This window comes from Leptodactylus fuscus, chromosome 4, assembly GCF_031893055.1.
Source record: "Leptodactylus fuscus isolate aLepFus1 chromosome 4, aLepFus1.hap2, whole genome shotgun sequence".
NCBI classification, from domain to species: Eukaryota; Metazoa; Chordata; class Amphibia; order Anura; family Leptodactylidae; genus Leptodactylus; species Leptodactylus fuscus.
The window spans coordinates 202,814,417-202,840,805 of NC_134268.1; the positions used below are offsets into that span (position 1 = coordinate 202,814,417).

General features: G+C 44.0%; 2 protein-coding genes across 9 annotated transcripts in view; one reads left to right on the forward strand and one right to left on the reverse strand.

Moving 5' to 3' along the window:
* ABI1 (abl interactor 1) overlaps positions 1-2,702 on the forward strand; it is a 63,028-nt gene extending 60,326 nt beyond the window's left edge. For all 7 annotated transcript variants that reach the window (XM_075271629.1, XM_075271634.1, XM_075271631.1 and 4 more), the window contains one exon: positions 151-2,702. In XM_075271629.1, coding sequence (XP_075127730.1) covers positions 151-326 — 176 coding nt within the window. In that variant the 3' untranslated portion in view covers positions 327-2,702. The remainder of the gene's footprint in view (positions 1-150) is intronic.
* A 3,153-nt stretch (positions 2,703-5,855) lies between these two features.
* Positions 5,856-23,356, reverse strand: PDSS1 (decaprenyl diphosphate synthase subunit 1). 2 transcript variants are annotated; one of them, XM_075271638.1, is made up of 11 exons: positions 23,169-23,356; positions 18,803-18,861; positions 17,447-17,579; positions 16,475-16,605; positions 15,820-15,961; positions 15,032-15,143; positions 14,436-14,545; positions 13,605-13,685; positions 12,758-12,871; positions 11,411-11,491; positions 5,856-10,321 (listed from the first exon to the last, which is right to left on the reverse strand). In XM_075271638.1, the coding sequence occupies exons 1-11, from the start codon at positions 23,301-23,303 to the stop codon at positions 10,181-10,183; spliced, it is 1,239 nt and encodes a 412-aa protein (XP_075127739.1). In that variant the 5' UTR covers positions 23,304-23,356; the 3' UTR covers positions 5,856-10,180. The 2 variants fall into 2 exon arrangements, with proteins under 2 accessions (XP_075127739.1, XP_075127738.1); XM_075271637.1 differs by having other exon boundaries at positions 17,447-17,582.
* Positions 23,357-26,389: the final 3,033 nt, after the last annotated feature.

Sequence of the window (26,389 nt, forward strand, 5' to 3'; positions counted from 1 at the left end):
CGTCCTATGTATGTCCCGTGCTCACTGAGACATACATGGACCCATGATAATTCATGTACATGTGTATGTGGTCATAGAGATGAATGGATGTCTAGAGCCTTAGGGTATGTTCACACTGAATCTTTCCCATTGTGTTTTTTTTTCCTCTAGTTGTTGCCATTTATGACTACTCAAAGGACAAAGACGACGAGCTGTCTTTTATGGAGGGATCAATAATATATGTGATCAAGAAGAATGACGACGGCTGGTATGAAGGGGTCTCCAACGGAGTCACCGGCCTCTTCCCCGGGAATTACGTCGAAACAATCATGCACTATGCGGATTAATGTTTTACCAATTTTTTATTCCCCCCCCCCCCCCCTAAATTCAGTACTAAATCTAATCTGATTTTTACTGTTCAGTTTAAGAAATAACGCGCCTCATTTATCAAGAGCTCTGACTAGAAACGCCAGCCTTGTTACTCATCGCAACCGACCACTTCAGCTCCATCATGGACGACACAGTCTGACAAAATGACGGACACCATAACGGAAACCTGATGGACCCCGGACAGTTAAATGGGGTCCATTGGCCTCCGTTTGTGTCTGTCCTATGATGGGTTCGGTTTCTATAATGGAAGGCCTAAGCTGAGCTGCTCTGGTTGCAATGGGCAACAAGGACACATTGGTTGTAGTCAGGTTTGTTCTAGTAGGCCTGAAGTCTTCACCTGTCTAAAACTGTGGCTTTTTTTAACCCGTTTCGTGCCGGAGAGCTGCTGTCGCACCAGAAGGGAAGTCATTTCCCCTAAATGCCTCAAGACCAATCGGTTGACGGACCTAACAAAGCCGGCACCAGTTTACGCCGGTGTATTCCTATTACGTTTTTTTTTGGGGGGGTAATTTTTTTCCTTTCTTTTTCAGATCAGTACGTCATTGGGAAGTAGGGTATAGCGTGTAATAACCATTGATACATCATCTTGTGCCACTGACATATGTTTTACTCTTAACATATGTTTTTTTTCCATGCAGCATGAAAAACTAACACTACGTTAGGCTACCATTTTAACATTTGGACTCCGACTCGATGCTACCGCTGGTTGTATTGCCTTCTCGATACTCGCTCATTCTTAATATTTAAAAAAAAAAAAAATTGTTTTTAAAGCATGCATATGAAAAAAAAAATATTTTTTTTTTCTTTATGTACCAAAATATTTTTTTAAAATCTGCAATGCTTCCGAAATCCTTCTTATAGTCACCGGATAAAAAAAAAATCAAAAACGAACAAAAAAAAAAAAATTGTCTATCTGTGTAACAATACTGGTTGTAATCTGTATTTTGTAATTTGTACCGCTTCAACTCTGCGCTGGCCATTCCCGAATACGCCATTCTTCAACCACAGAGTCCCACCAAAGTCGTATTTCCACGTTTCAACGCGTGCGGCCGTGACGGTTTGCACGCTTTTTTCCATCGACGGAGCCACATCATGGACGATAAGTGTTACCTAAAGGCACAATTCCTCTGGAATGTAAGCGCAGGAAGAGGAAATCCTGTAGACATTTCTGGATTTTTTTTTTTTTTTTAATTTTAATATTTGGAAATGATACCTGGTTTTATTCTGTCTCTAATAAACTGTCTGTATACAGCTCAGCGGCGCCGCTGCCATCACTGCATGTCTTAAACACGATTGGATGTTACTTTGATCATACGTGTAAGCGTTTGGACCTTTTTACTATGAGCTCATTTTGTATTACTTCATTGATATCGGATTTACCGCTGTCATGTGACCGGGCGGCATGGCCCGTACGTCCATATGAGACCGCTGTGACCTATACGGCCTCGTGATCCAAGCTCGCCGACAAGGCCTACAAAAGTGTAATCTTGATCCTAATTTTTTTAAAATTTTTTAATGGCTCTGCAGTGTCGTCCTGCAACGCTTTACCCGTCCCTGCCACAGGGTGGGGTTAAAAACCGAGGGTCTGGTAAGATCCCATTTCTGCAGTTTTCACGTGGGTGGATTGTCAATGTGCGGCATGTATGAGATTATGTGATGTTCAATGCGATGTTATGTACATAGATCAGCATTTAGACACCTTTTTATTTTCCTAGTTTCCTCCTGATGCGGTTCTATATGAGATAGTAGTGAGACGCCCAAGCCTCCAAACCCTATTGACTATAGTAGAATGGCCTCAGATCCGGTTCACCTGGCGTAACCTGAAATTCCTCTCTATCCACTAACAGGGCTCCCGCGCCTTGTATCCAAGTGAAGGGGGAAGAAGACAAAGGGAAATAGGATTACTGACAATTGTGTTACTATAGTGTGAGATTTACGTAAGAGACGCCATTGGACTGCATATTCATCGATGAGTTCTCTGAAACCAAGTATGAGATAACTGGGGCCGGCTGCTAATGTGCCAATATAACAAATCAGGTATATAGGCCCCAATGACATTGCTATGTAACAGTGTAGTCACTGAAAAAGGGGGATAAAGGGGTTCTTGGCTTTGGACAATCCCGACTAGGATGCCTTGACAAAAGGCTGGACCACTCTGCAGTCAACTGTAATGTCTGTAATGGACTTGTACATGATTTCGGTAATTTGCATTAACCAGATGTCTATTAGATGCCTTTAATTTAAAGGGGTTGTCTATTTTCAGATAAATAGAACAGCATTGATAGGCATCTTCTTATGTAACACACATATATATATATATATATATATATATATATATATATATATACACACACACACACACACACACACACACACACACACACACACACACACACACACACACACACACACACACACACACACACACACACACCTACACCTCTATACCTGCAGGCTGTTTTCAGTTGACATAATGTAATACTTCATTTGCCCTGTGGAGGTGCTGCAGAAGAGTTGACCACATACCGTCAGGTTCCTCTGTAGATTATGGTTGGTTCATGTAGCGGGGTACACTTTTATCACATTTGATGTAAGTTTCTCTAGGCTAACCCCATTTGTTTTGTGGAGCATGGAAACCTAAGAGTACGATCTATGGGTATGTAGTGCTATAGGTTGTAGGTATACGTGCATAAATACAAGGGAAACCAGATTTTTTTTTTTTTAATTTTTTGGTAGGAACTCCAAAAAGGATTGTCCAAAGAGAGGAACCCCCTGCCGTGTGAACATTTGTCTATAGTGTCATTTCTACAAGGCCCGCACTACTTCCTTAGGGAGTCATGATTATATATTCAGTTTAGCTTGTCCTTGGCTGACCGGGGCTGAAGGTAGATAGGAACACCCAGGAGACGAATTACATAGCAGCCTAAGGTTAGTGGAGCGTGCGGGTGACTTCTTCGATGTGGTAACGCCTGTTTGTTTCTAGATTAGTGCCCACAATAAAACAGCAGCCATCTGTAACCCCCCTCTATGTAGTAGGACCAGCGGGAGAGGCCGCACCCAAGTGTTACACTGAAATTGTAGTATCCCCCTTATTACTATACCCATGAAGTATTACATGATCCTGCGCCGGGCTTGGGCTGTAATCGCAGAACTGCCAATTTTTTTTTTTTTTTTTCGCCACTGAATTACAATTTATTTTGGGGTTTCATAGATGATGGGAGTAGCGTAAGTGATGGGGGAGGAATAATAAGAGTCCTCAAAACTTCTCCAATACTATACATGGTGATATTCTGAGTTGCGGGTGAATTGCCACTTTATAAAGGTACCTATAAGATGCTCTTGCAAATATACGTTCATCTAAACTTGTTGAAATTTGTGACTAAGTAACCTAAGTCCTCATGGGTGTTAAGCTACAAATGAATAGCTGATGGCTCCTTCTAAGAGTCGGTGTTTGTCCTTGCCCTAGAGCCAGCTTGGACCCTATAAGTTGTGGGGTTCTCAAACTTTGGGCCTCCTTATGAAGAGTCAGGAGTTGGTTGGTGCAGACGCTTCTTAGAATATTTAATTTTGTACACAAAAGTTAATTCACGCGTTTGGGGGGAAAAATTGGAATAGCTGCTGCAAAGATGGTTAGCCCTAATGTTACACTTGTGGACAGTATGGGTCATGGGATCAAAAAGTGTAATGTAGGGTGTCTGGTGTGAGTGACTGCCTTCTACCATCTTGGAACACCCAGAGGCTCCTGGGACCAAATACAATATCTGCAAAGGGGTCTCCTACTTGTGTCTGCACCCCCTATGGTTACTCCCCTGGGAATCAACCCCCTTTTACTATTGGGTAACCTAACCAAGTCCTGCTTCCAAATATGCACAACTAGCTAATGGTCCAAACCTGGAACAGAGAAGTTGTGGAACGTATTGTGACGTGACCTGTCAACCACAAAACTTGTCTACTAAAGTCAAACTTGCAAGGATCAAGAAAGCTGAGAGACGAGGTTGTCACGCTTTAGAGATGTTTCAGCGGTCACGGAATCCGCCCTGTAGCAAAAGTAGTCACCGGTGGGGTTCACAGCCTGCGCCAGAACCATCGTGTCACCCAGCTCTGCAGATAGATAGGTTAGTGTCACCAGTACCAGCATATCACCCCACCCCTGCAGATAGATAGATTAGGGTCACCTGAATCATAGGGTGCTCTCCCCTTGTGAATCACTACCTCTGTTGCTAAAATTTCACTTTTGTCAATATGCAAATGAGGTTTTTTTGGCATAACAAGGGTGTTAACGCTTATGTTTCCTGGGCAATAGCAATGACCTCATTGCTTCAAAGAGTTCATTTCTATATTGACAAAAGTGATATCTTGGCAACAGACGAGGCAATTCACAAGGAAACGCCCTTTGATTCAGGTGACCCTAACCTATCTATCTGCAGGGCTGGGGTTGATATGCTGGGTCTGGTGACTCTAACCCAGGGGTAGGGAACCTTCGGCTCTCCAGCTGTTGCAAACCTACAATTCCCAGCATGCATACTTGCTCTGCTGTTCTTGGAACTTCCATGGAAGTGAATGGAGCATGCTGGGAATTGTAGTTTCACAGCAGCTGGAGAGCCGAAGGTTCCCTACCCCTGCTCTAACCTATCTATCCATGGGGCTGGCTTCTGTAAACCGGCTCCTCTTAAAGGGTGTCTTCCAATAGGGGAACAAGTTTTAAAAACAGGCTTAGAATTGGTTAATACCATTGGTCATCCCACCACTTATCTCTACTTCTTGGTCCAGTCTCAAATTCCTGCTCAGCCCGTTTCTCAAAACCTATTAACCAATGGCGTAAGCTGCCAACGAATAGTACAAACACAATGGAAATAGACCCGAACTGGTAAACTAACCCCACAGTATAAAGACTCGCAAACAGCACCCCATGTCTCAGCTTCCTGGATTTGTGTGATGGCCGTGAGTCCGGGAATAAATGTAATCATACCTTTAAGACCGATTGTGATCATCTTGAGACCCCAACTTTTTGTAGAATTGGAGCAGTTTTGAGGGACAAGGTTCTGCTATAAATCAGAACGACCTGTTATCTTGTATACTGGCGATTCCCAAATATACATGTAAACTATCAGACCCCATGTGGGTGTTGTCAGCCATATTGTTATAAAAGATGGCAGCTGGGTCTTTCAGTATTTGGGGGCCAATTCCGTGAGGCGCTCCGGGATCCTTTACATATACATTTGTGGATATCGGAGTAGCTCTTTTCTATAGGGTAACCCATACATTTAGGATTAGTGATCTTTCGAGGGGTGTTTTGTATTTAATGCAGAGCTTTGCTGTGAAATCTTGTTTGTATCGGCAGATCTAAAACCTTTCATTCTAACGCTCTTGTTATACCACATGAACTCGATAAAGTAATCCTTCCTTTATTTTCAGATTGGAATTTTTTTTTTTTCATTTGTATATAACCTGTTAAAATTTTATGTACAGTCTTTTATAATAAACCATTCTCCTATGTAACCCATAGCAGCATTTGTCCGTCACCGGAAGTATGACAAAAAAACAAAAAAGGTCACAAAATGCGTCGTTGTCTTTTATTGTTTGCACAGATTTTGGCCACAGCGAAGACACGTAGCGTGGGACACGAGCGGATACATTCAGTGCATTGATCACGGAGACCTTTGTATACAGAGGGGGCAGAATTAGCAATAGTATCAGGGGTATTAGTAGAGTCTGCGCTGGATTCATTCATTGGATCAGTTACATTTGCACACAGAGTACAGCAGTAGACATGGCAGGTATATTGCACAGTATAAATTAATAATCTGTATCCCTTCACCCTTGTTTGAAACCTGGGATCTGCACAGATCAGCTGCCTGAAGGGGGCATCAGCGTCACTTCTGCTTCATAGGCCAATGGCGTCATGTTTATACATCACGTGATCGGTTTGCAGCTCAGTCTTATTCACATGAATGTGGTTGAGTTGCAATACCAAGCACCGCCACTATACAATGTATGGCGCTCTGCTTGGTATTGTTTTCAATGGGAGGCAGATATTGCAGCACGCTGGTCATCCAGTCCTGGCAACATGTGACCTCAGCCTTAAAGGGATTGTTTACCCCCTTTTCACAGAACCAGCACCATTCTATGGGTTGTGACACTGAGATGCAATACCAGACACATCCTACATACAGTATTGGCACCATTTTTTTTTTGGAAAAGCAGATGGACAGAGTTGACCTAAATATAGCACGTCCTCAGACAGTATTGTGGGCCCTCTCGCTTCAGTCGTACCACTGTGACACATTGCTAAATCTTCCCTAGAGAGTTCACAGGGTAATATGGCCCTATATAAGTATAACGGCTAATAATGGAAGTCTGGCAAACAAATAGTACTAGAATTGTGCCCTACAATTTATAATGGACAAGCTGCAAATATTATACCTAAAAGCGGATCTTTTGGAGAGGCACCTCCAGAATATTAGGTTTTACAGCATTAGAGAGTCCATCTTTCCCTGACATAAGACTTTCCCTATAGTGAGTATGGTCACAATCTAATATTCCTGATCAGATCAAACTGGTCATAGATCCGCAGTCTGAAGACGAGCCGGATTAGGCCTATATGGAGGCTTTGTCTGCACTGTGACGTCACCAGTAATGATTGTCAATGTGGTTGTGCACTTCCTGCAACATGATGGTAGTCACATGAAATGGGGCGGGTGAACGTGCTGTATATTGGGTCACAGTGCAACGTTTTTCATTTTCAAAAAAGCAGTTACTTTAGGAAACCCACAGACTATAATGTGGTCCATGTGGTTTCTGCTCAAAAAAATGCAGAGGGGAACAGAATGCCCTGACCGCAGATGTGAACCGGGCCTAACTTCACATCTTCGTAGAAATAAAAGTCCGGCATGGAGGATTTTTCTCTCTGTGGCTTTCAGTATGAATATGGCGGATTCCATTATAGTCAATGGGGTCTGTATGTAACTACTGGTTTAGCAGTTCAGGTACCATGGCAGATGTGGTTAACAGAAGGCTCAGTGACAATATGAACCTAGCCTAAAACTGCAAAAGGTCTTTGTGTAGCCCAGGCCTAAACCACAGTAGGTGTGCAATTTCAACAACAAGGTGCAGATAGACTGTGCATCCAAAGTCATAGTGTAGCCCAAACATGGATTGGCCCGCAGAAGGTTCAGACATCTTCTAACATCCTAGAGGAAGACAAGGCGCCCACTGGAGATCCTGCCAGTTAAAGCTATGATCTTATTCGGGATCATATACATGGACTAGCACTATATGTACATATAAAGTCTTTGAAAGGTTGTTAGTTCACCCTGTCCTGGACCCCTGAGGTGCTACTGCTTTGCCTCCACCTCGCTATTTCTCGTTGCAATGTGGTCCAAGGCAGAATCAGTAAATATACCCGTCCTAAATGCAACCCCAACCTGCCCGGTTTGTCCTGGACATGGGGTGTTGCCCATTATTAAAAGTCACAAGGACAAAGGAAGGTGATGACCATAGCCAAAACTGAGGCAGCGCCAGCTACAGGATCCACATTATGCAGGTGGGACATAAAGTGCAACGAGGAGCATCACTAGGCCGGGTACATACAAAGCAATGGCGTAGCCAGTAGTAGATCACATGTAATAAAATGGGGAACAATCTCACTTGTTAGTATGGGCAAATGCTCCACCCTACATTTGCAGGTGCTCATATTCTTAAAGACGATGTCTACTACGAGACAATGTCACAGTCTCCAACCAAGAAAATGGTTACAGAAGCCTCTTCACCCACTAATGCATTGAAACAGCAAGAAGAGCGAGCTGAAATGATGGGCGATATCCATCCAGGAGTATACGGTATATACATGCACATTCATCGCTCTGGTCTAATTACTGGAATGGTGTTGGTGCCAGTCACAAGTCACCAGTCCTGAGATTCTTCTGTCTAGGTCCAAACCACTAGTTATGTTTTGTTTGGTTCACTTTGGACAAAGGTTTGTAAAACCACAACTATAGGATGATAGCGGCAGAAATGACATGGATGGGGAGGATTCATCGTGTTATGGTCAGATAATGCAGCAGGAGCCTCCCCCCCCCTCCTTTGCCCTATGTGCAATAGGGCATAAAGATCTAGGTCTCACCTCTTAGTTTGTCTCCAGCCATAATGGTGCACATCTATAGGGCAGTAATACAATTGTTCTCAGCAGGATTTCTACAAGGCTGACAAACAGCAGATGTCCCTTAACACAGGGAGAACATACAAACTCCTTGCAGATGTTGTTCCTGGCAGGATTCGAACCCAGGACTTCAGCACTGCAAGGCTGCAGTGCCAACTACTGAGCCACCATGTCGCCACAGGTTAAGAAGCTTTGTATTCGAAGCTGTAATATAAAGGAAATGCCCTGTGCAATCTCCTACAAGCTAAAAGTCACTCACAGGTTCCCTTACTTTGGCCACAGTGGTCAAGTCTGGTGCAGAAGATGCAGCGGTGACTTCAAAGCCGAGTAAGATTATTTTTTTTGTTGTCGTTTATCACCTTCCCACTCCTCTTCCAAGGAGCTGTCAAATTCCTGGACCTTTAGTAATGTTTGCTTCCTATTGCAGATGGAACAGTAGGAGGGGGAGGAGGGGGGGAGGCTCATTCTGCGCACACGATACTATATATAAATAATATAAAACAAATTAGGATTAAAGTAAGGCCCCGTGCACACAGCTGCAATTTTATCTGCAATTATGGATACAAGTACAGGCCCGTGCATTTCAACGGGCCCATACACACAGCTGTCGTTTTTATGGCAGTGTATCGGGGTTGCGTTTAAGAGCTGCAAATGATGGAGCAGGTCCTATACTTGTCTGTGTTTGCAGCTCAGTCCATTCAATAGAATGGATGGGTCAGTGAAGACTGTGGATAACACCCGGATGTCATTTGTGCCGTTTTCACTAACTCACAGACTGCACATGATCGTGTGCACGAATCCTAAGGCAGTGGCCCCACGTTGTGGAATCGCAGCTTCTTATGTTACAGATTTTGCAGTGTTTTTTTGAGCCAAAGACAGGAATGGCTACAAGGGGAATGGGAAACATATAGGAAGTTCTTATACTTCTCCCTTCTGCTTAATCCAATCCTGACTTTGGCTTCAAAAAACACAACAAAATCTGCGTTTCCACAATATGGGGCCTCAAGGGATTTTTCAGGAACTTGTGTATTTTCTCAATTGTTCCTTTAATTCCAGAACAATGCAATACAGAATGTTAAAGGGATGGCACAATATTGAGACATAGGGGCCATTGTGATACAGCAGATACTCCTATTACACAGGCTCCTGCATTCAGCCCCCCACACCTATGGTGCAGACTACCGGCTTCTTTCTACGATGATCTGGGATCATTTTTGGATCTTATTTGGCATTATACTGATGGTCACGCTGATAGCTTTAGAGGTACATCCACCAGTCGACGCCATTTCTGCCGCCATCATCAGTTTTTTTTCCTCTGGTATATGTTAATATTTCATTAATCGTTAGAATAAAAAAAATAAAAAATGTTTTTTTAAGTTTCAGAAAACATTTTATCCTGTTGTAAATATCTTTGACCCCGCTCGTTCAGACATGATATGGCTTCCACTGATAAAATCTAACCATAAAAAAAAAAAAAAAATAAAAAAAAAAATACAGTACTGTCATGGTGAAAGGCATAATAAACATCTTGAATATATTTTTTCTCAGAAGTCTTTTTGGTGGCCCGCACAGGAAGTAAAAGCGGCTGTGTTTCGGTGAGTGTTGCTGAGGCACTGTTTGGTGGTAGCTGCCTGGTACAGTTCCAATCCTCCATCATTTGTCCCTCGTCAGCACGGTTTCTGTCAGATGGATGAGAGCGTCTCTCTCCGGGGACGGCTGCAACTTACTGATCTCTCGGATTGCTTCACTACAGTAGTGTTGGGCGAGGTAGGTGGTTTCGTGGACGCCGTTACTCTGGGTCAGCGGAGAGAAGGAAAAGTTACTCATTGGCATTGAGGCAAGTCATCAGACTAGCTTACCATTGCTGGTCAATGACAGGAGATCACCAATAAACTAATGCCTATGGGACTGAATATGCACGTCTACCTTTGGGGGCAACAAGGACCTATAAGAGTGCCTTTTTGTCAATTCAAACGGGAACATAGATGATACATTTCCCCCAGATCTCAGACTTAGTCTGGTCCAGACACAGAGATTCCCGATATCATAGGCATCAATGATGAAAAATAATATCTAGACTTACCAAGAGTGGACGTAGATTTGCACTATTATTTTGCTTTAAACTTTAAAGGGGTTGCCCAGGCTTATTTTTAATGGAGTATCCTCAAGAGGTCAGTAGTGGGGGCTGAGGGGGCTATATGCCCTAGGCTGTATAAAGCAGAAGGAGTGTATAGGATGGGCACCAGAAGTGGCTCTGTATAGATTGGTACATAACAGTCCAGGGGCCTGGTGTTGCCTCCCATCAATCAGATATTTAAGGCCTATCGTGAGGATAGGCCATAAAACAATAAGCCCGGAAAACCCCTTTAAGACTAGCCTTGTTTACACCTCTTTTGCTAAAAAGTTGAAAATAATGATGTGCGCCATAATGTGTGTATTGATAATAAACTCCCCTAGTGTGTGCACTGGTCCATAACATAAGGACTGATGGAGCAGTGTACAAGATGGCACCCATTTGCTTATACAGTAGCTCTGTGTATCTGTCAGTGGTTTGGCATTCTCCATTTTATGTTCTACCAGGACGTATTCTCCTCTGGAGGTATATCTGCTAGGTCAGGGTACGGTACTACTGTATATGTGGATCCTCAGGGACACCATGCGCTACTGGATCTGCACATACAGCATTGCCCTAAAATCTGCAGTCTGCCAATAACAGGAGTATACAACAGCTGGGAATTTCCTAACATTTACGTGTACCCTGTACATAAGATTAGCAAGTGCCCCTGTCTGTCAGCAATAGGTAGACTAGAATATGGCTTTGCCACTGACAATGACGTATGGCAGAAGCCGTAGACTTGTACTGCCAGTGTGAGCATATCTTACCTGTCTGACTATCTCCCACGCTCGTTCCACGTCTCCCGGTAAACTGAATCTCCTCATGATCATAGAGTTTAATTCTGGGAACTAAAGACACAACAGTAATAGTCAGTGCAAGACTCTGCATAAATCACAGGGATCCGCTACATCTTCCTTATCAAAGTGGATTCACACACGGTGTTACTTTACTACCGCAGGGTTTATGCTGGGATTTCATACTTTGCAATGAACTGGTCAAAGCCATCATGGAGGCTCCGGCATTATAGGAGTTATCCCATTAGCACGGCCACAAGCATTTGTATTTTCTGGCTGTTAGCAAGGTATACATTGCAAATTGTAGTGTAATTGAAGTCGTAATCTTCTTACCAGTGGCTGTATTTGTGAATTACCTACTCCTTTCTGGTTACAGCCAGTGGTTTGTTTTCTAACTAAGCCAGAGAATAAACATTTTAGCAGCCTATTCTACTTTAACATCGACCACTGAAAAGGGGTCTGCAAGTACCTCATGTGATGGAGCAGTAGATAAAGAGGAGCTTTTATGTCCTCAGGCACATGCGGTTTTATATACTGCTAGAAAGTCAACAGTGCGCTGAATTGAGCACACTGTCGGCTTTCCCGTTATGTGCCCTGGTGAAGAGCTAGCGGTGCAGTTACCAATAGCTGTTCACTGTCAGAAGGGCGTTCCTGACAGTACTACGGTATGCATAGTGCTGTACTGTCAGAGGGAGCGTTCCTTACTGCCCTGCCATGACACTGAGCAGTGAGGAACGCCCACCCCCCTCCTGACAGTACTCGTCCATAGACGAGTACTTTGGGCCGTTCCTCACTGCTCAGCGTCATTCCTGGGCAGTAAGGAACAGTATATCAGTATATCTGACAGTATAGCGCAACACATTATACTGTCAGGAGGGGCGTTCCCAATTAGACTGTCAGGAACGCCTTTCTGACAGTGAAGAGCTATCGGTAACGGCACAGATAGCTTTTCTCTCTCTTTCAGTGCACTATTGGCTTTCTAGCGGTATAAAAAAAAAAGTGCATGTGACATGAAAGGTCCCCTTTAAATGTGCAAATCACTGCTGAGGACGGAGGATCTCTGGCTGCCCAATAGAAATGACTACAGCAGTAGTCACATGTGCACCAGTGCTCAATTTACATGGGGCACTTGTAGACACCCTTGTTGGTGTGATCACTGGAGGTCTCAGTAGTCAGACCCCCTTGGATAAGGTGTAAGTGTGAAGACCAGGATAACCCCTTTAAGGCTCAGAGTAAAGTTAGACCTTAGAAAAACAAACCAAAAAGTATATGACTGCAGTAAAACAATCATGTAGCGCGCTTCTCTGTACTATACCTTACCTGCTGACAAGCGAATAAAACTGGACCAGTGGCTAAACCTAACTTCAGATCTGCGGCTGTTGGTTTTCCCAATTGATCAGCACAAGATGTAAAATCCAACACGTCATCGATGAGCTACAATGAGAAAGATACCAAAAGGGATGTAATCCAGAACTCGTAAAAACATGACGCCGCTCCAAAATAAATTCTGTACAGACTGCCAGGGGTTAATGGGGTGTCCAGATAACCTCTTCCTAGAAGCCAGAATAAGGACTTCCTTACATTATGTCACAATGTGATGGTGAGCTACTGGTGTATATGGCAAACATATACCCACAAGCCTTGCACTCTGTCAGGCCAGTATACAAGGGTATACAATTTATTGCCGTTTGGATCATTGCAGTCTGCTGCGCATTTCCATACAGAGGTACCAGTTTTAAAAAAAAAAAAAAAAGTATACTTCACAGCAACCATTTTGGAAGCCCCTGGGAGATGGATGTGACTGTATAGGCCACAAGTTTGACCGACTGCGCTGGAAGAAGACGCGTGAAGAGGACGTTCCTGAAGAAGATGGAGGCGTCGCTGGAGAGTTCTCTCGCAGCATTGGGGACGCCCCCAGTGCTGTTTGAGTGCTGGGGACCGCCCCAGTGCTGCAAGAGAACTCATTTGCATACCAACAAAACCGGGATTTCTACGAAACGTCGGTGCGGAGAAGACATTTAAAGGTAGGAGAAGAATAGCCTTTCTTAAGGCTATTCTGTCTTGTGATCGCCCAAAAAAATGATTTTAATGACAGAATCCCTTTAAGAAAGTGGATCCCGCAGCGATTTCTTCTTAGAAATACTGGTGCAAATAACGTAAGGCCTACCTGGAAGGCTATCCCGATGTTCTTCCCATACTGGTATGCAATCTCATGGACCACAGGATCAGGACAGGCTAAGATTGACACCTAAAAATCGACAGAAATTCACACTGACTACATACAATTTCAATTTTGTTTCCCCACAAAATAGCACAGACTATACATTTACTAGGAATAAGTGGAGCTGAAGAGTAGCCCCATCCATCTGTAAGAAGCTAGTTGCAAGGATATGGTCAATCAACCATGAAAACGGGATTTAGGGGAAAGATGGCCGCCATGCTAATACTGACAGGTATGGGAGCATGTAATGAGATCCTTCAGTAGTGGGGATTCTAGGCGTAAGAACCCACTTAAAAGGGTTTTGGGCAGGAGTTTTGACCCTGCGAGTGCCAGGTAGGAGCCATGAGGAGCTCTGCAGATATATGTAGGTGTATATTGTAGTAACAGCAATGGCACCATAAAAACTGTTACCCCTCAATAATGATCGAATGAGATCCGTTTGGGAACTTGTGAGTTAAAGAGTAGAGATGAGCGAACACTGTTCGGATCAGCCGTTCCGAACAGCACGCTCCCATAGAAATGAATGGAAGCACCTGGCACGTACACTTTGCCGGCGGCTGGTCGTTATGCCAGGTGCTTCCATTCATTTCTATGGGAGCGTGCTGTTCGGAACGGCTGATCCGAACAGTGTTCGCTCATCTCTATTAAAGAGAGTTGTCTAATTCGCTAGACAGGCCAGCTCTCCCTCCACGTAGTAAAGTGAGCCTACAGATTACACGCTAGTAATAAGAGCTCAGTATATGGCATTTAGCTATAGAAAATGAGGAACGTACATACTGCTTTACAGCTGTTGGCCATCAGGCTCGCCGTCTTCTTAAACGTCTTTTCGAGGTAGTGTGTAAATCGCTCATTTTCATTCTCTTTGGAGCCCAGCTGAAGAAATTCACCTAAGTAAGACAAAATAGCCAAGATGAATGCATGGTGCAATATCCATAGGAGACCATGCTATACCCGCACTCCGTCATTGATATACTTAGGGAATTGTGTATTATGTATATTATTACAATGCTGTCTGCTATGAAACAAACATTGTGCAGTGTAAACAATGAAGAGGCCATAATGCTATACACGAGTGTCATGGCCCCTTCAAACATCTGATCAGCAGAGGTCCTAGGATCGGACCCAACTGATCTTTTGTTGATGACCAATCTTGAAGAAAGGCCATCAATTAAAAAGAACAAAACACACTGGTCAATGTTTTAAAGTTTCAGAAGACCACATCCTAGTAGTCAGAGCGTCCTCCTATTCCCCAGTAGTCACAGCATCCCCATTCAACTAGTGGTGACAGAAGGGCCCCCCCCAACCATGTCCTCAGTATCCACATTAACAAAGTGTTGCCTTATAACAAATGCAAGATACATATTTTTACTAACCTCGTACCAAATCTTCAATGACCTGAGATAATATGGAAATTACTGTGGTATTTCCAATTCGCGCCAGGGCTACGGAGGCCACAGACAATATGTAGTCGCCTGCCAGGACAGCCTAAAACAACAAGCAGATATAGCAGAGGTTAGACTGGAGATCAGGAAAGGCCGTCCCTGTTCTCTAACTAAACTAACATGTGTTACATGGCATTGATGGGTCATACTATACTCCGTGTACAATCCATTTCAGAGGACAGCAGGCGCACCACACTCTAGGACAGTATGGATGGCATTATCAGCAATATATTGTCCTATATAGGTCCATAACTAGAATCCCTCCTCTACTGGTATCAGATAACAGAATACTGCAGCTGCGGTGAATGCAAACTCCCCACAGCCGTCCTCCAGGTAACATCAGCAGAATATAGGAGATGTTCCCAGACACTGAGGCTTGCTCTAAGCCCTAGTATTAAATGAACTGGCTGGTCATTTGGAATACCCCTGTAAATGACATGTATTCTGTTGGTGCCCCCTGGAGGTCAGCTCTGAAGGACTGTCTCAGACCACAGCTTCCCTGCACTATAATGCTATACTATACTTCGGAGCCATTGGATAGCAGCAGTCTATACATCACAAGTGACAACAATAGATCTGCAGAAATGCTGCAGTGTTTCATTGATCGGTCTCTCCCTATACACAGGGGACAGACCTGTCAATCAAGCCAAGGTGTGACGGGAGGGGGGGTACTAGGATAGCCTCATGATAGGATCCCTACAATACTGGCCACAACGTACCTTTCTTTCACCCCATATCTGGTTGACAGTCTTCTTTCCCCTTCGTGAATCAGAACCATCGATGACATCATCATGCACTAGACTAGCCGTGTGGATCATTTCAGTAATGACTGCAATAGATCGCTGAGCGGGGTGCACTTCTCTGTAGGGGTGTGGAAAGGGTTACATCACTTGTGCACAATACATAGGACATACTGGTACTAAAAATTAGAGAGGACCTTTCACCTCCTCGACAAATTCAAGTTTTTAGCCTCTGGTAATAGGTGCGGCTCCACTGACTCCACAGTTGGAAATTTCTTTCTAGACCCCACCGTATCCAACCAACAATTGCAGGTAGTTATAGTCCCTGATGTGCTATTTAAGCACTGTAATGTCAAAAGGCGGTGTCAAGCAGGGGGTGTGTCAGGGCTCAGAATCACGCCCCCTTGTCTGCTCCTGCCTGGCACCGCCCTCCTGACAGTACAGAGCCAAATTGCATATCAGGCACCAAAACTAACAGCATTCATTGCTCAGGAATGGAGGGGGCTAGAGAAAGAGTCAGTGATGCGGTAGCTATTACATGATATAAAGAGCTGGACTTGTTGGAGGTGTTGAAAGGTCCTCTATCAGTGATAGCAAAAAAAGGAGAGACTGTGGAGGATGGTGATGTACGTACTGGCCATTGTTGACGTGGGTGTTGCAGGCGCGTGCCATTAACACTACCAGCATTGGTCTTAATGCCTTCCCTTTCCCATCAAAGTAATATTCGCACATTTCCCTCAGGTCCTTCGTCGCATTGAATAGCTCCTGTAATGAGAACAAAAGAAAGATCTCTACATCAATGTGTCAATGCACCTAGTTTCAGCTGACAACCCTCTAGAAGTCAGAGCAGGCCCTACCACTAGTCACAACAGGCCTCTTACTTCCCCAACAATCAAAGCAGCTTCACCCCTCTAGCAGTCACAGCAGGGACCCAACGTTCCCAAGAGTCAAAGCAGACCATGCCCCTGGTAGTCAGAGAAGGCCCCACCACTAGTAATAGGCTCCTACTCCCCATAACCTACCCATGTCCATACTGCCACCTGTTCCTACAATGTGTATAAGCACAGATAACATATATAGCGTCTCCCATCTGTCTTTGCTAACGTGAGGGTGTAAGACAGAAACAGATCCTCCCCCCTCCCCCACTGATGACCATCCATTTGAATCTGATTTTTGCATCCATTAAACATACGTGGTAAGTGGATTTAAAAATGTGATCTGGATAGAACCTTACTTGTATATATGTGTCCCCCCCCCAAAAAAAAACAAAACAACCCAAACATGTATACACCCTAAGGGGCGCACTGGACTATGACCGCTCCTGCATTCTCTCTGCCTGGGATTACCCCATTCCCAAATGCATAAAGGGTAGAGAACACCAGGGCTGACTTTCTAGAGGCCATGGCAGCCTGGTTTCGTCCATCCTGATATATGGCATAAGGCCTTGGGGTCCTACCACTGCCTAATACCAAGAGATGAAAATCCAGGCAATCTAGTAGAGAATACATATAGGCATGGGCTGGATAGACAGCTCAGAATTACAATAAAAGCAGAACCTTCATAGACTCCTATATCCATATCTTGTATTATATAGCGGGCAGATCACCTTCTTGATATCTTCATAGAGATTCTTCAAGTCGTTGCTCCCAAGTTTAAATGGATCCTTGTATTTGGCTTCACTGTTGGTCTTACTGTAGCAGCACGCTAGACGGGATGAATGGAGAAGTCTGAACTGCGGCCTACTGGAGACGAAAAAAAGAATGCAAGTCGTTGACATAGAACAGTCTTTGGGATATATTGGATTGGTAAAGTCTGACACGTAGTACCCTGCTGATCAGCCGCTTATAGAGCTTGTTCTGCATGGATCAGCACCATGTCCTCCTCTTATGTTGCAGGTCAGTCCCATTCAAGTTATTGGAGCTGAGCTGCAATACCAACCATAACCACTACACAATGTATAGCGCTGTGCTTGGTAAGCAATGAAGAGCCTTTAGCACTTGCCCTGTTAGTCAGCTGACCAATGGTGGATCCGAGCACACTGGCCTGAAATGGATGGCCTATCCTAGGCAGATGTCCTCAATATCATATTCTGGACAACCCTTTAATATATAATAATGCAAAAGACTGCTTAAAGACGGAGAATGAGATTGCAAGAAAAAAAAAAAAAAAGGGGACAAATGAATGGTTATGAACTGCAATACCAGACACAGCCTAAGGACATGAATGGTTCGGTTTCTAGGAAAATAAAATAAGGAATCCAGATTTTGATGCAGTGTGATGTATTAACAGAGGAGGCGCTATTGGTCTGCTTCCTTACAATATAGGCTGGTGACGCGATCAGCCCTTATAGGCATGGATACAGTAATACAGGGTGCACAAGACTTCTCGCCATAGGGACTCACTGTAGTAGTAAGGACAGATATTATAGGGACACAATGTAATAATGGTGGGGCTGCAATAACATTTGTGATGAATCGTTCCATATCTACAACAGTACGAGGCTCGACTGATTCAATAGCTGCAGTACAAGAGGACATGAGATGTCCTCACCTAGTAACATCACATCCTGGATTGCATTGCATCCGTATACAGAGAGGTAATGTAATCCAATGTGTATGGCCAGCGTAACCCCTGAGGACTGTGAATGCCCCTGCTGCAGAGAGCACCATTCCTTGTGGATTATTGGGCTGCCATTACACAGTATGGTCTTCTTACTTGATGTCCATAGTGACGTCAGGTGACCATGCCTTTCTGACTACAGTCACGGTGCTGATGTCACTATCAGTCACTGCCGTCCATCGCCATCACCTGACACGTCGTCACAGTGGACGTCATTTCAGCACCAAACAAAAGGCGCACCCGGGCCAGAAGGATGTATATTTCACGCAGTTCAGATAAAAACTGAATTTTTTTGGTAATTTCCTTAGACTATGACACGGGATGCGATTGTCGTTTCACTTACCACAATAGGGAGCTCACAGGGTTTCCTAATAACATTGGCTTTACTTGGGAGAAATGTACCTGCAAAAGAAACAAGATGGCGCCATCAGGGTCACAGGTCCATCACTAGGATATCATCCTTACCAATACAAAGCCTATGTGGAGCCGGTATCAGTCACATGACTACAGTAACAAACTGATAAATATGGCACTAAATACTAAACATGGATTTCTATGGACGACCATGTTTAAAGTGGATGTAGCAACTTTTTTTCTTTAATTGCTCCACTGCATCAAAAAAAAAAAAAAAAAAAAAAAAAAATCGCAACTATAATGAAACTTAGCATTTTGTGTATTCGGCTCCTAAACAGATCTACAAGCGGGTCTCGTGTAGTCGGAGCCTCTCACTCCCTTCCATTTGTGTCTTACAGTGTTACTAGCAATGCGCCATGACCGCCATCCGACTCTGGATTTATGAATAAACTATCATTAGGTGCTGCACCTTAAAGGGGTTGTCCAGGTCTATCTTTTTATGGATAGCCATCAATAAGATCAGTGGGGGTTGACACCCTCTGATGAGTTGGGGGCTTTGGTACTGGTGGGAATGCCACGACCTCTTTAGGGTTTACATCACGTGCGGTCTGTTGTATAGTGACTGTGCAATGTAATTGCAGCCTTGTCATTCACTTGTATGGATTGGGCCTGTGAATCAATCACATGGGCACCATAAAACAAATGGCAAGCAATGTAAACAGTGAAGGCGTCATGGCTAGAGATGAGAGAGTACTATTCGAAATGGTAGTTTCGAATAGCAGGCTCCCATAGGAATGAATGGGAGCAGCCGGTGCGCAGGGGGTTAAGCGGCAGGACGCCGGCCCAGGCTGCATCCATTCATTCCTATGGGAGCGTGCTATTCGAAACGGTAATACTCTCTCATCTCGTGTCATGGCATTTGCCCATTCCAACAGCTGATCAGCCGGGAACCCAGGTGCCAGACCTCTATTGAACTTTTGATGACCAGCCCTCAACTGGAACATCCCTTTAGGACAACACTAACAATCCTTCTATAGGATAGGTCATCAGTGTCAGATCAGATGGGGTTCAGGAACTAGAGCAGCATTGTATTCCTAGGACAGTAAATATGTAACAGAAGACAAACCAATCCAAGTCATTGTTATTAACAATGGTATAATAAAATTTAAAACAATTGTATTAATTTTATTTTAGTTGAAGCCGGAGTTGGACTTCACTCAAAACTAGTCTCGACTCTGCGTCTGACTCCCCGGCCCTGGCTGTGTCGCCCTGCAACTTCTCTATGAATGTAAGTAAACCCTGAGGGCGCCGCAACCGTGACCTCTAAGTACCAAAAAAAGTCCTGCAGCGCTTGAGGTATTTGTAACCAGAACTCACAGTGGCAGCACCCCGGGGGTCACAATACATTACTTATATTAGTGAAGGGGTCGCAGGGTGATACGGAGATCTTTGGCCGCGTGAGCAGGGTTGTGGCCCGTTGCCACAATGTAGTCCTTGCCTAAAGTGGTTATATAATAATACAATATAGAATGATAATAACAACGTAATATAAAGTTAGAATTATAGTGAACAAACACGTAACCCCACACAGGCCGCCACTGAAGACAACTATTATGTGGTAGATAATTCAGAATATTACACAGTAAGGCTTCAATTATCCATAAAACATGGCGGACACCAATCGATAGCGAGTCGTAAGTCGTACCAAGAATTCTACTAACGACTACAACTCTGCTCCTCCTATAGATTATTCTATGGGGTTAGAGTCTACACCATGCCCTTAGTCAAGGACGGGACACAAGATAGTAACCAACCCTCACAAAACCCCACAGATCCTATGTCAATAGTGAAATCCCCCATATATAAGCTATACCCCCTGGTCTGATATAAGGAGATTATCTCTAAGGCTTCATTCACATGGCCATATTACAGCCATAAATCCCACCCTGCTCTGACTGCGGATCTAATGATTGATACATTAGGGAATGTAATACAGTCTATATAATCCAGCTATGTGATTCCTGCCTTAGAAGTTGTAGAAGAGATGCCTTTGGGTTGCAGATTTTGCTGCGGTTTTTCTAATGGCACTATTGTTGGATTTCGTTTTGAAGGTGTCCGTTGGAAAAGGAGGACCCCAGAGTATAACAGTCGTTTCGATTTGGACGTGTTGACGTTAGGTTTCGGTCAAATGCCAAGCCCTAATATGATCCATCCCATTTCATAATCTAATTTCTATATCCTTTATACAATGTGGCTGTGTTTGTATAAGGATCCCAGGGCCATGTGGTGCCATGCTGCAGCCATTTTACACTCCTCTTTGTTTACAGAGCTCACCCCCCCCCCCAGCCTTAAGGATGCGACTCCTCTCCAGCTTCTTATCCAATAGCCATGTGCCAGAACTAATTAACAACTTTGCCCCTTATCATGTTATGCTAATTATACTAATCTAACCTGTTCTTTGTCTATACAATGCATTTAAACTATCTATTTGCCTCCATTAAAGCAGAACCCAGGATATACACCATAGCGGAGTGTGGTTATGTGTCTCTCTAAGGCCTCGTTCACATCTTTGTTTGTATTCCGTCCGGAGGAGTCTGCTTGGGGACCCCCGAACGGAATACCAAACGCAATTGCAAGCGCTGTGTAATAAAAGCACACGGACCCCATAGACTATAATGGGGTCCATGTGCTTGCCGCCAGATCTCCGCAGGGATCATGCAGACAGGAAAGTAGTTCACAATCTACTTTCCTGTCTGTATGATTCGTGCAGGCAGCGCGCAGCCAGCACATGGACCCCATTATAGTCTATGGGGTCCGTGTGCTTTTACTACACAGTGCTTGCAACCGCGTTTGGTATTCCATTCGGGGGTCCCCAAGCAGACTCCTCCGGACGGAATACCAACGCAGATGTGAATGAGAGGTAAGCTAGCTTATCCATCAACTTTACTCATTTGGACTTCAATATGGTGATACTTAGAGCAGATGGCGCTCACAGCACTGACTTAACATGTCACATAAAACAGAGGAAAAAAAAAAGGTGCGCAAAGACGGACAACTATGCTAGGATGTAGTATACAGGGTAATAAACCTAGAACTGCACTGACACTCCTAGGGCAGAGGTAATAGAGACATGCACACAATCTGCATAGTATATGCCTGTCCTTCATTCATTCCATAGTGTCAGCCATACTAGGCTCAGGACCTGGAGAATACCAGCGAGCCATGTCAAACAACTGATGTGTGCTGAGACACTGAACAGACGCAACTCCATAGACGTCATTAGTAACACTACTATTACTGATAGCTCTTGTAACGTAGTAACTATCATGGGAGCAAACAGAAGCTGCGTGACCTGACCCGCACAGCCCTGTAGCTATATATGTTATGTTATATATATACGGCTGGACTAACATGTTACACCAGTAGGACTACAAAGCAAACAGAGCAGAGCATGTGAGGACACAGCAGCGTATTGTATGATACACTGCAGACCATACTGTATTGTGCAAAAGTTTTAGGCTAGTGTGGGGAAAAAAACCACTGCACGGTAAGAAAGCTTGCAGAAATAGAAGGGTTAATAGTTTATTGCCAAAGGGAATCGATTGAAGAAAAGAGAAATGTAAATCCCATCAATATTTGGTGTGACCTTTGCCATTTGCCTTCCATCAGTTCTTCTCGGTACTTGCAGACAGTTTTTGGCAGTACTCAGCAGGGAGGTTGTTCCTGCCATCTTGGAGAACTAAGCACAGATCTTCTGTGGATGTAGGCTTGCTCCAATCCGTCTATCACTTCATGTCATCCCAGACAGACTGGAGGATGATGAGATCAGGGCTAGATCAATGGGGGCCATATCATCACTTCCAGGACTCCTCCTCCAAAGGGCAAAGGTCGCACCAAATATTGTTGGGATTTACATTTCTTTTTTCCATTGGCAATAATAAACTATTAACCCTTCTATTTCTGAAACCTTTGTTACTTTGCAACATTTTTCCCCAGCTATGCCTAAACTCTTGCACAGCGCTGCACATGGAGGGGCGGATGCAGATTATGAGAGTGCAGGACATACTAGGGCACAGCTACATGTATGATGCAGATTATGAGAGTGCAGGACATACTAGGGCACAGCTACATGTATGATGCAGATTATGAGAGTGCAGGACATACTAGGACACAGCTACATGTATGATCAGACACTCACTGCACAGTATACAATGACAGCCATCAGGAATATGCAGAGCCCTTATATAGGTGCATGTGCCCTGCAGAGCAGACTATACACCGCAGCATTGCATGCATCAATGAGAGAGCAGCATGCTATGTACTGGTGTCACTGTGACCTTCCCCCTTGTCCTCACCTTCCCTGCTGCAGCTCTCCCTCCTGCTATGGCCCTGCTCCAGCCTCCTCCTTGCACGCTGCTGACGCCTCGTATCCCGGCCAGGGCAGCGGCATGCTCTCCACAGCACCGTAACTTCCAGCCCCAGCCCATCATCACCCTTCTCTTCTCTGCCGCCACCCGGTGCCGGACGAAAGACTAGCCACGCCCCTTCGGCACATTCCCCGGAAGCGGATGTTGTTAGGAGGAAGTTGGCAAAAGACTGGTCGGCCATGTTTAGTGAGGGTAAGATTACGCTGTGCTCGGTGACATCATATGTAGAAATGTATCGATAATGCTAATGTGGGTGAGTGAGGTCATCATACGTCATCAAAAGTGGACGCGGCTCTGCGGCCTGGCCTCAGTACCCCAATAGACTTCCATATATGGAGGTGACACGTCACGTGACGCTCACTCCGGCGTACACTACACCTATAGCCCTATACAGTGGGGTATCACATATAGTATTAATAGGTCCATATACTGAGCTGGTTATCTTCACATATGTATGTATACAGCCATGGCAATACATGATAAGATCCTGAGTACCTGCTGCTGCCACAAGGGGAGCTCTTTGCATGTGTACTTACTGTAGTCAACTCCCATTGAAGTCAAATGTAATAAACTCCCTCTAGTGGAAACTGACCTGTACTGCAGGTAGTCTGAGAGATGTCTTTGTTGTGAAACTCCCAGACTGGTCAGCCATTATAATGCATAAGCACATAAGATACACAGCTTTATACGACTAGTTGTCACAGATTCGAGTTGAGGATGAGGTTTGGTTTTACGTGGCCCTGCATCTGGTATATGTGACCGCCCCCTTATAGACACGATACAATGTGCATGCCATCATGTCTGTGGACCGTAACCTTTCTTATGGAAATAAATTTAACTTCAGTGTCGGCTGTTCACATGACCATTGTGTGTATGTATGCAAGAAAACGGGGGGGGCACTGAAGATTAGAGGAACTTTCCACTTAAAGGGCTTGTCCATTTTCAGACCAATATTAAAGAGGAGCTGTCATGTCCTCGAGCACATGCGGTTTTATATAACGCTAGACAGACGACATTGCGCTGAATTCACGCACTGTCGGCTTTCCTATTATGTGCCCCGGGGAAAGAGATATCGGTGCAATTACCAATAACTCTTCACTGTCGGAAGGGGCGTTCTTGATTCATTCAGTTCTATGGGACCACCAGAACACTACACTCGGCTATCTACAGCAGATCCACTCAAGTAAATGGAATGGTGGTCATGTGTGTATTTTTTTGGACACTTGGGGGGGATGATTCTATTTGGAGGAGAGAATAGAGGATACATGTTATTACTAGGAAAAGCCCTTTAGGAGAACCTGTTATTTGGTTTTACCTTGATACACCATACCTATGTTGGAGTTAAGTCCTCCATCTTTGTATTTTGGCAGCCATCTTGTACTCTTTCACATATAAACTGTATAAGTATGTATTTTTCTGCTTAAGTCAAGGAGGCCCCTTGTTAGACTTTAAGGAATGTGATAATGAACGTTAATGCAGAGGTTGCTAATCCTTATCTCTCAAGGGCCTCATTTTGAGAAGATGCAGCTGACTTTGTATATCTCTTACCTCCTTTACATGATGTATGGACACATAACCAACAAAAGTATTAATCTTATGGTATCTGGGCACTCTGTCATATTTTATGATATATGAAGGTCACTTAGTGTGTGTATAGACACAGAGTCTATGGAACGTGTCATCTTATCTCTTTTGCCATGATATATACATATAGACAGTCTGGGATGTTAGCTCACACATAAGTATTTTGAATCCTTCTTTGTTTCATGGGAAAGTCCATCCCAGTGTGGAAAGCTATAATGAGATGCAGATTATAATGAGCCTCAGCCAATAGTCATGTGCCAGGCTTATCTTATATCTCTATAACCAATCATGTTGCACTGATTAGAATAGCCAAGCCAGCTCTTTGTCTGTAATGTATTTAAAATACCTTTTTCTTATAATAAAATCAGAACTCTTTTGATACACTACCATCTTGTGTCTTTAATCAGTTCTCCAGGCCTAAAAGAAAGATGGCTGCAGTCCATCTAGGCCTGTTAATTAATTATCTAATTAGGACCTCTACAACATACGGAGGGATCCATATGTCCCTATCACCTACCACGATTTTACAGCACTGTGCAAAACTTTTAAGGAGGCAATGGAAACAATAATGCAAACTAAGAATGTTTTCAGAAATAGAAGGGTTAATAGTTTGTTTTTTATTAGTTAACAAAATGAAGTGAATGAAAAGAGAAATGTTTATATTTCGTGTGACCTTTGCCCTTTGCCTTCCATCAGTTCTTCTCGGTACTTGCAGACAGTTTTTGGCAGATCTCAGCAGGGAGGTTGTTCCTGCCGCCATCTTGGAGAACTAAGGTCTTCTGTGGATGTTGCTTGTTCCAATCCGTCTGTCTCTTTATGTCATCCCAGACGGACTGGATAATGTTGAGATCAGGGCTATATCTGTTGGGGCCGTATCATCACTTCCAGGACTCCTCCTCCAGGGGCAAAGGTCACACCAAATACTGATGACAGCTCATACACCAGAGATTTTGTAGTGGACTGGGGATGGTATACAGTAAGGTCATCTACATAAATCAGTGAACGATTGGACAACTTGGTAACGCCCAGCAGATACTTGAGACCCAGCTTGCATATGATGCAGGGATTTTTTTTTTTATAAATCCTCGTTATGTGGCTACTGTAGATTATTTACCAGTTTAGAATGGTCTTCTCCTAATATATACTGTATATCGTGATGGAAATGGTTCATAGAGGTAACAGCTGATGACAGGTTCCCAATATAGGATACTACAGTCTGTAACCAATAGCAGATATGGACCTGCTGTGCCACCTGTAGTGGGGCTACATGAGGACATTAGGTCTTGTGATGTGAATGACTGTAAATCTTGGGGTCATTGTGGTGCCTCCTCAGTAATTCTCTATAGGTAACACAGTCACTGCCATCTCTGATCATAACCTTCTGTCTCTCACCATCAGTGCCCTCTCCCCTTCACACGTATACAAGACTTCTCCCGAGCTGCACCACTTCTCTGGAATGCTCTACCCCGGACAATCAGATTAACTCCCAATTTCTACAGTTTCAAACGCAAACTAAAGATGCATTTTTTCAGACAGGCCTATCACAATTCCTAATGCAAACCCTT

Coding starts and splice junctions, on each gene's coding strand:
- PDSS1 (XM_075271637.1), bottom strand. CDS start 23,303: ATGATGGGCTGGGGCTGGAAGTTACGGTGCTGTGGAGAGCATGCCGCT. Junction 13,686..14,435: donor TGGCCAACAGCTGTAAAGCA/GTATGTACGTTC, acceptor GTCGATTTTTAG/GTGTCAATCTTAGCCTGTCC. Junction 10,322..11,410: donor CGTGGGAGATAGTCAGACAG/GTAAGATATGCT, acceptor CCGCTGACCCAG/AGTAACGGCGTCCACGAAAC.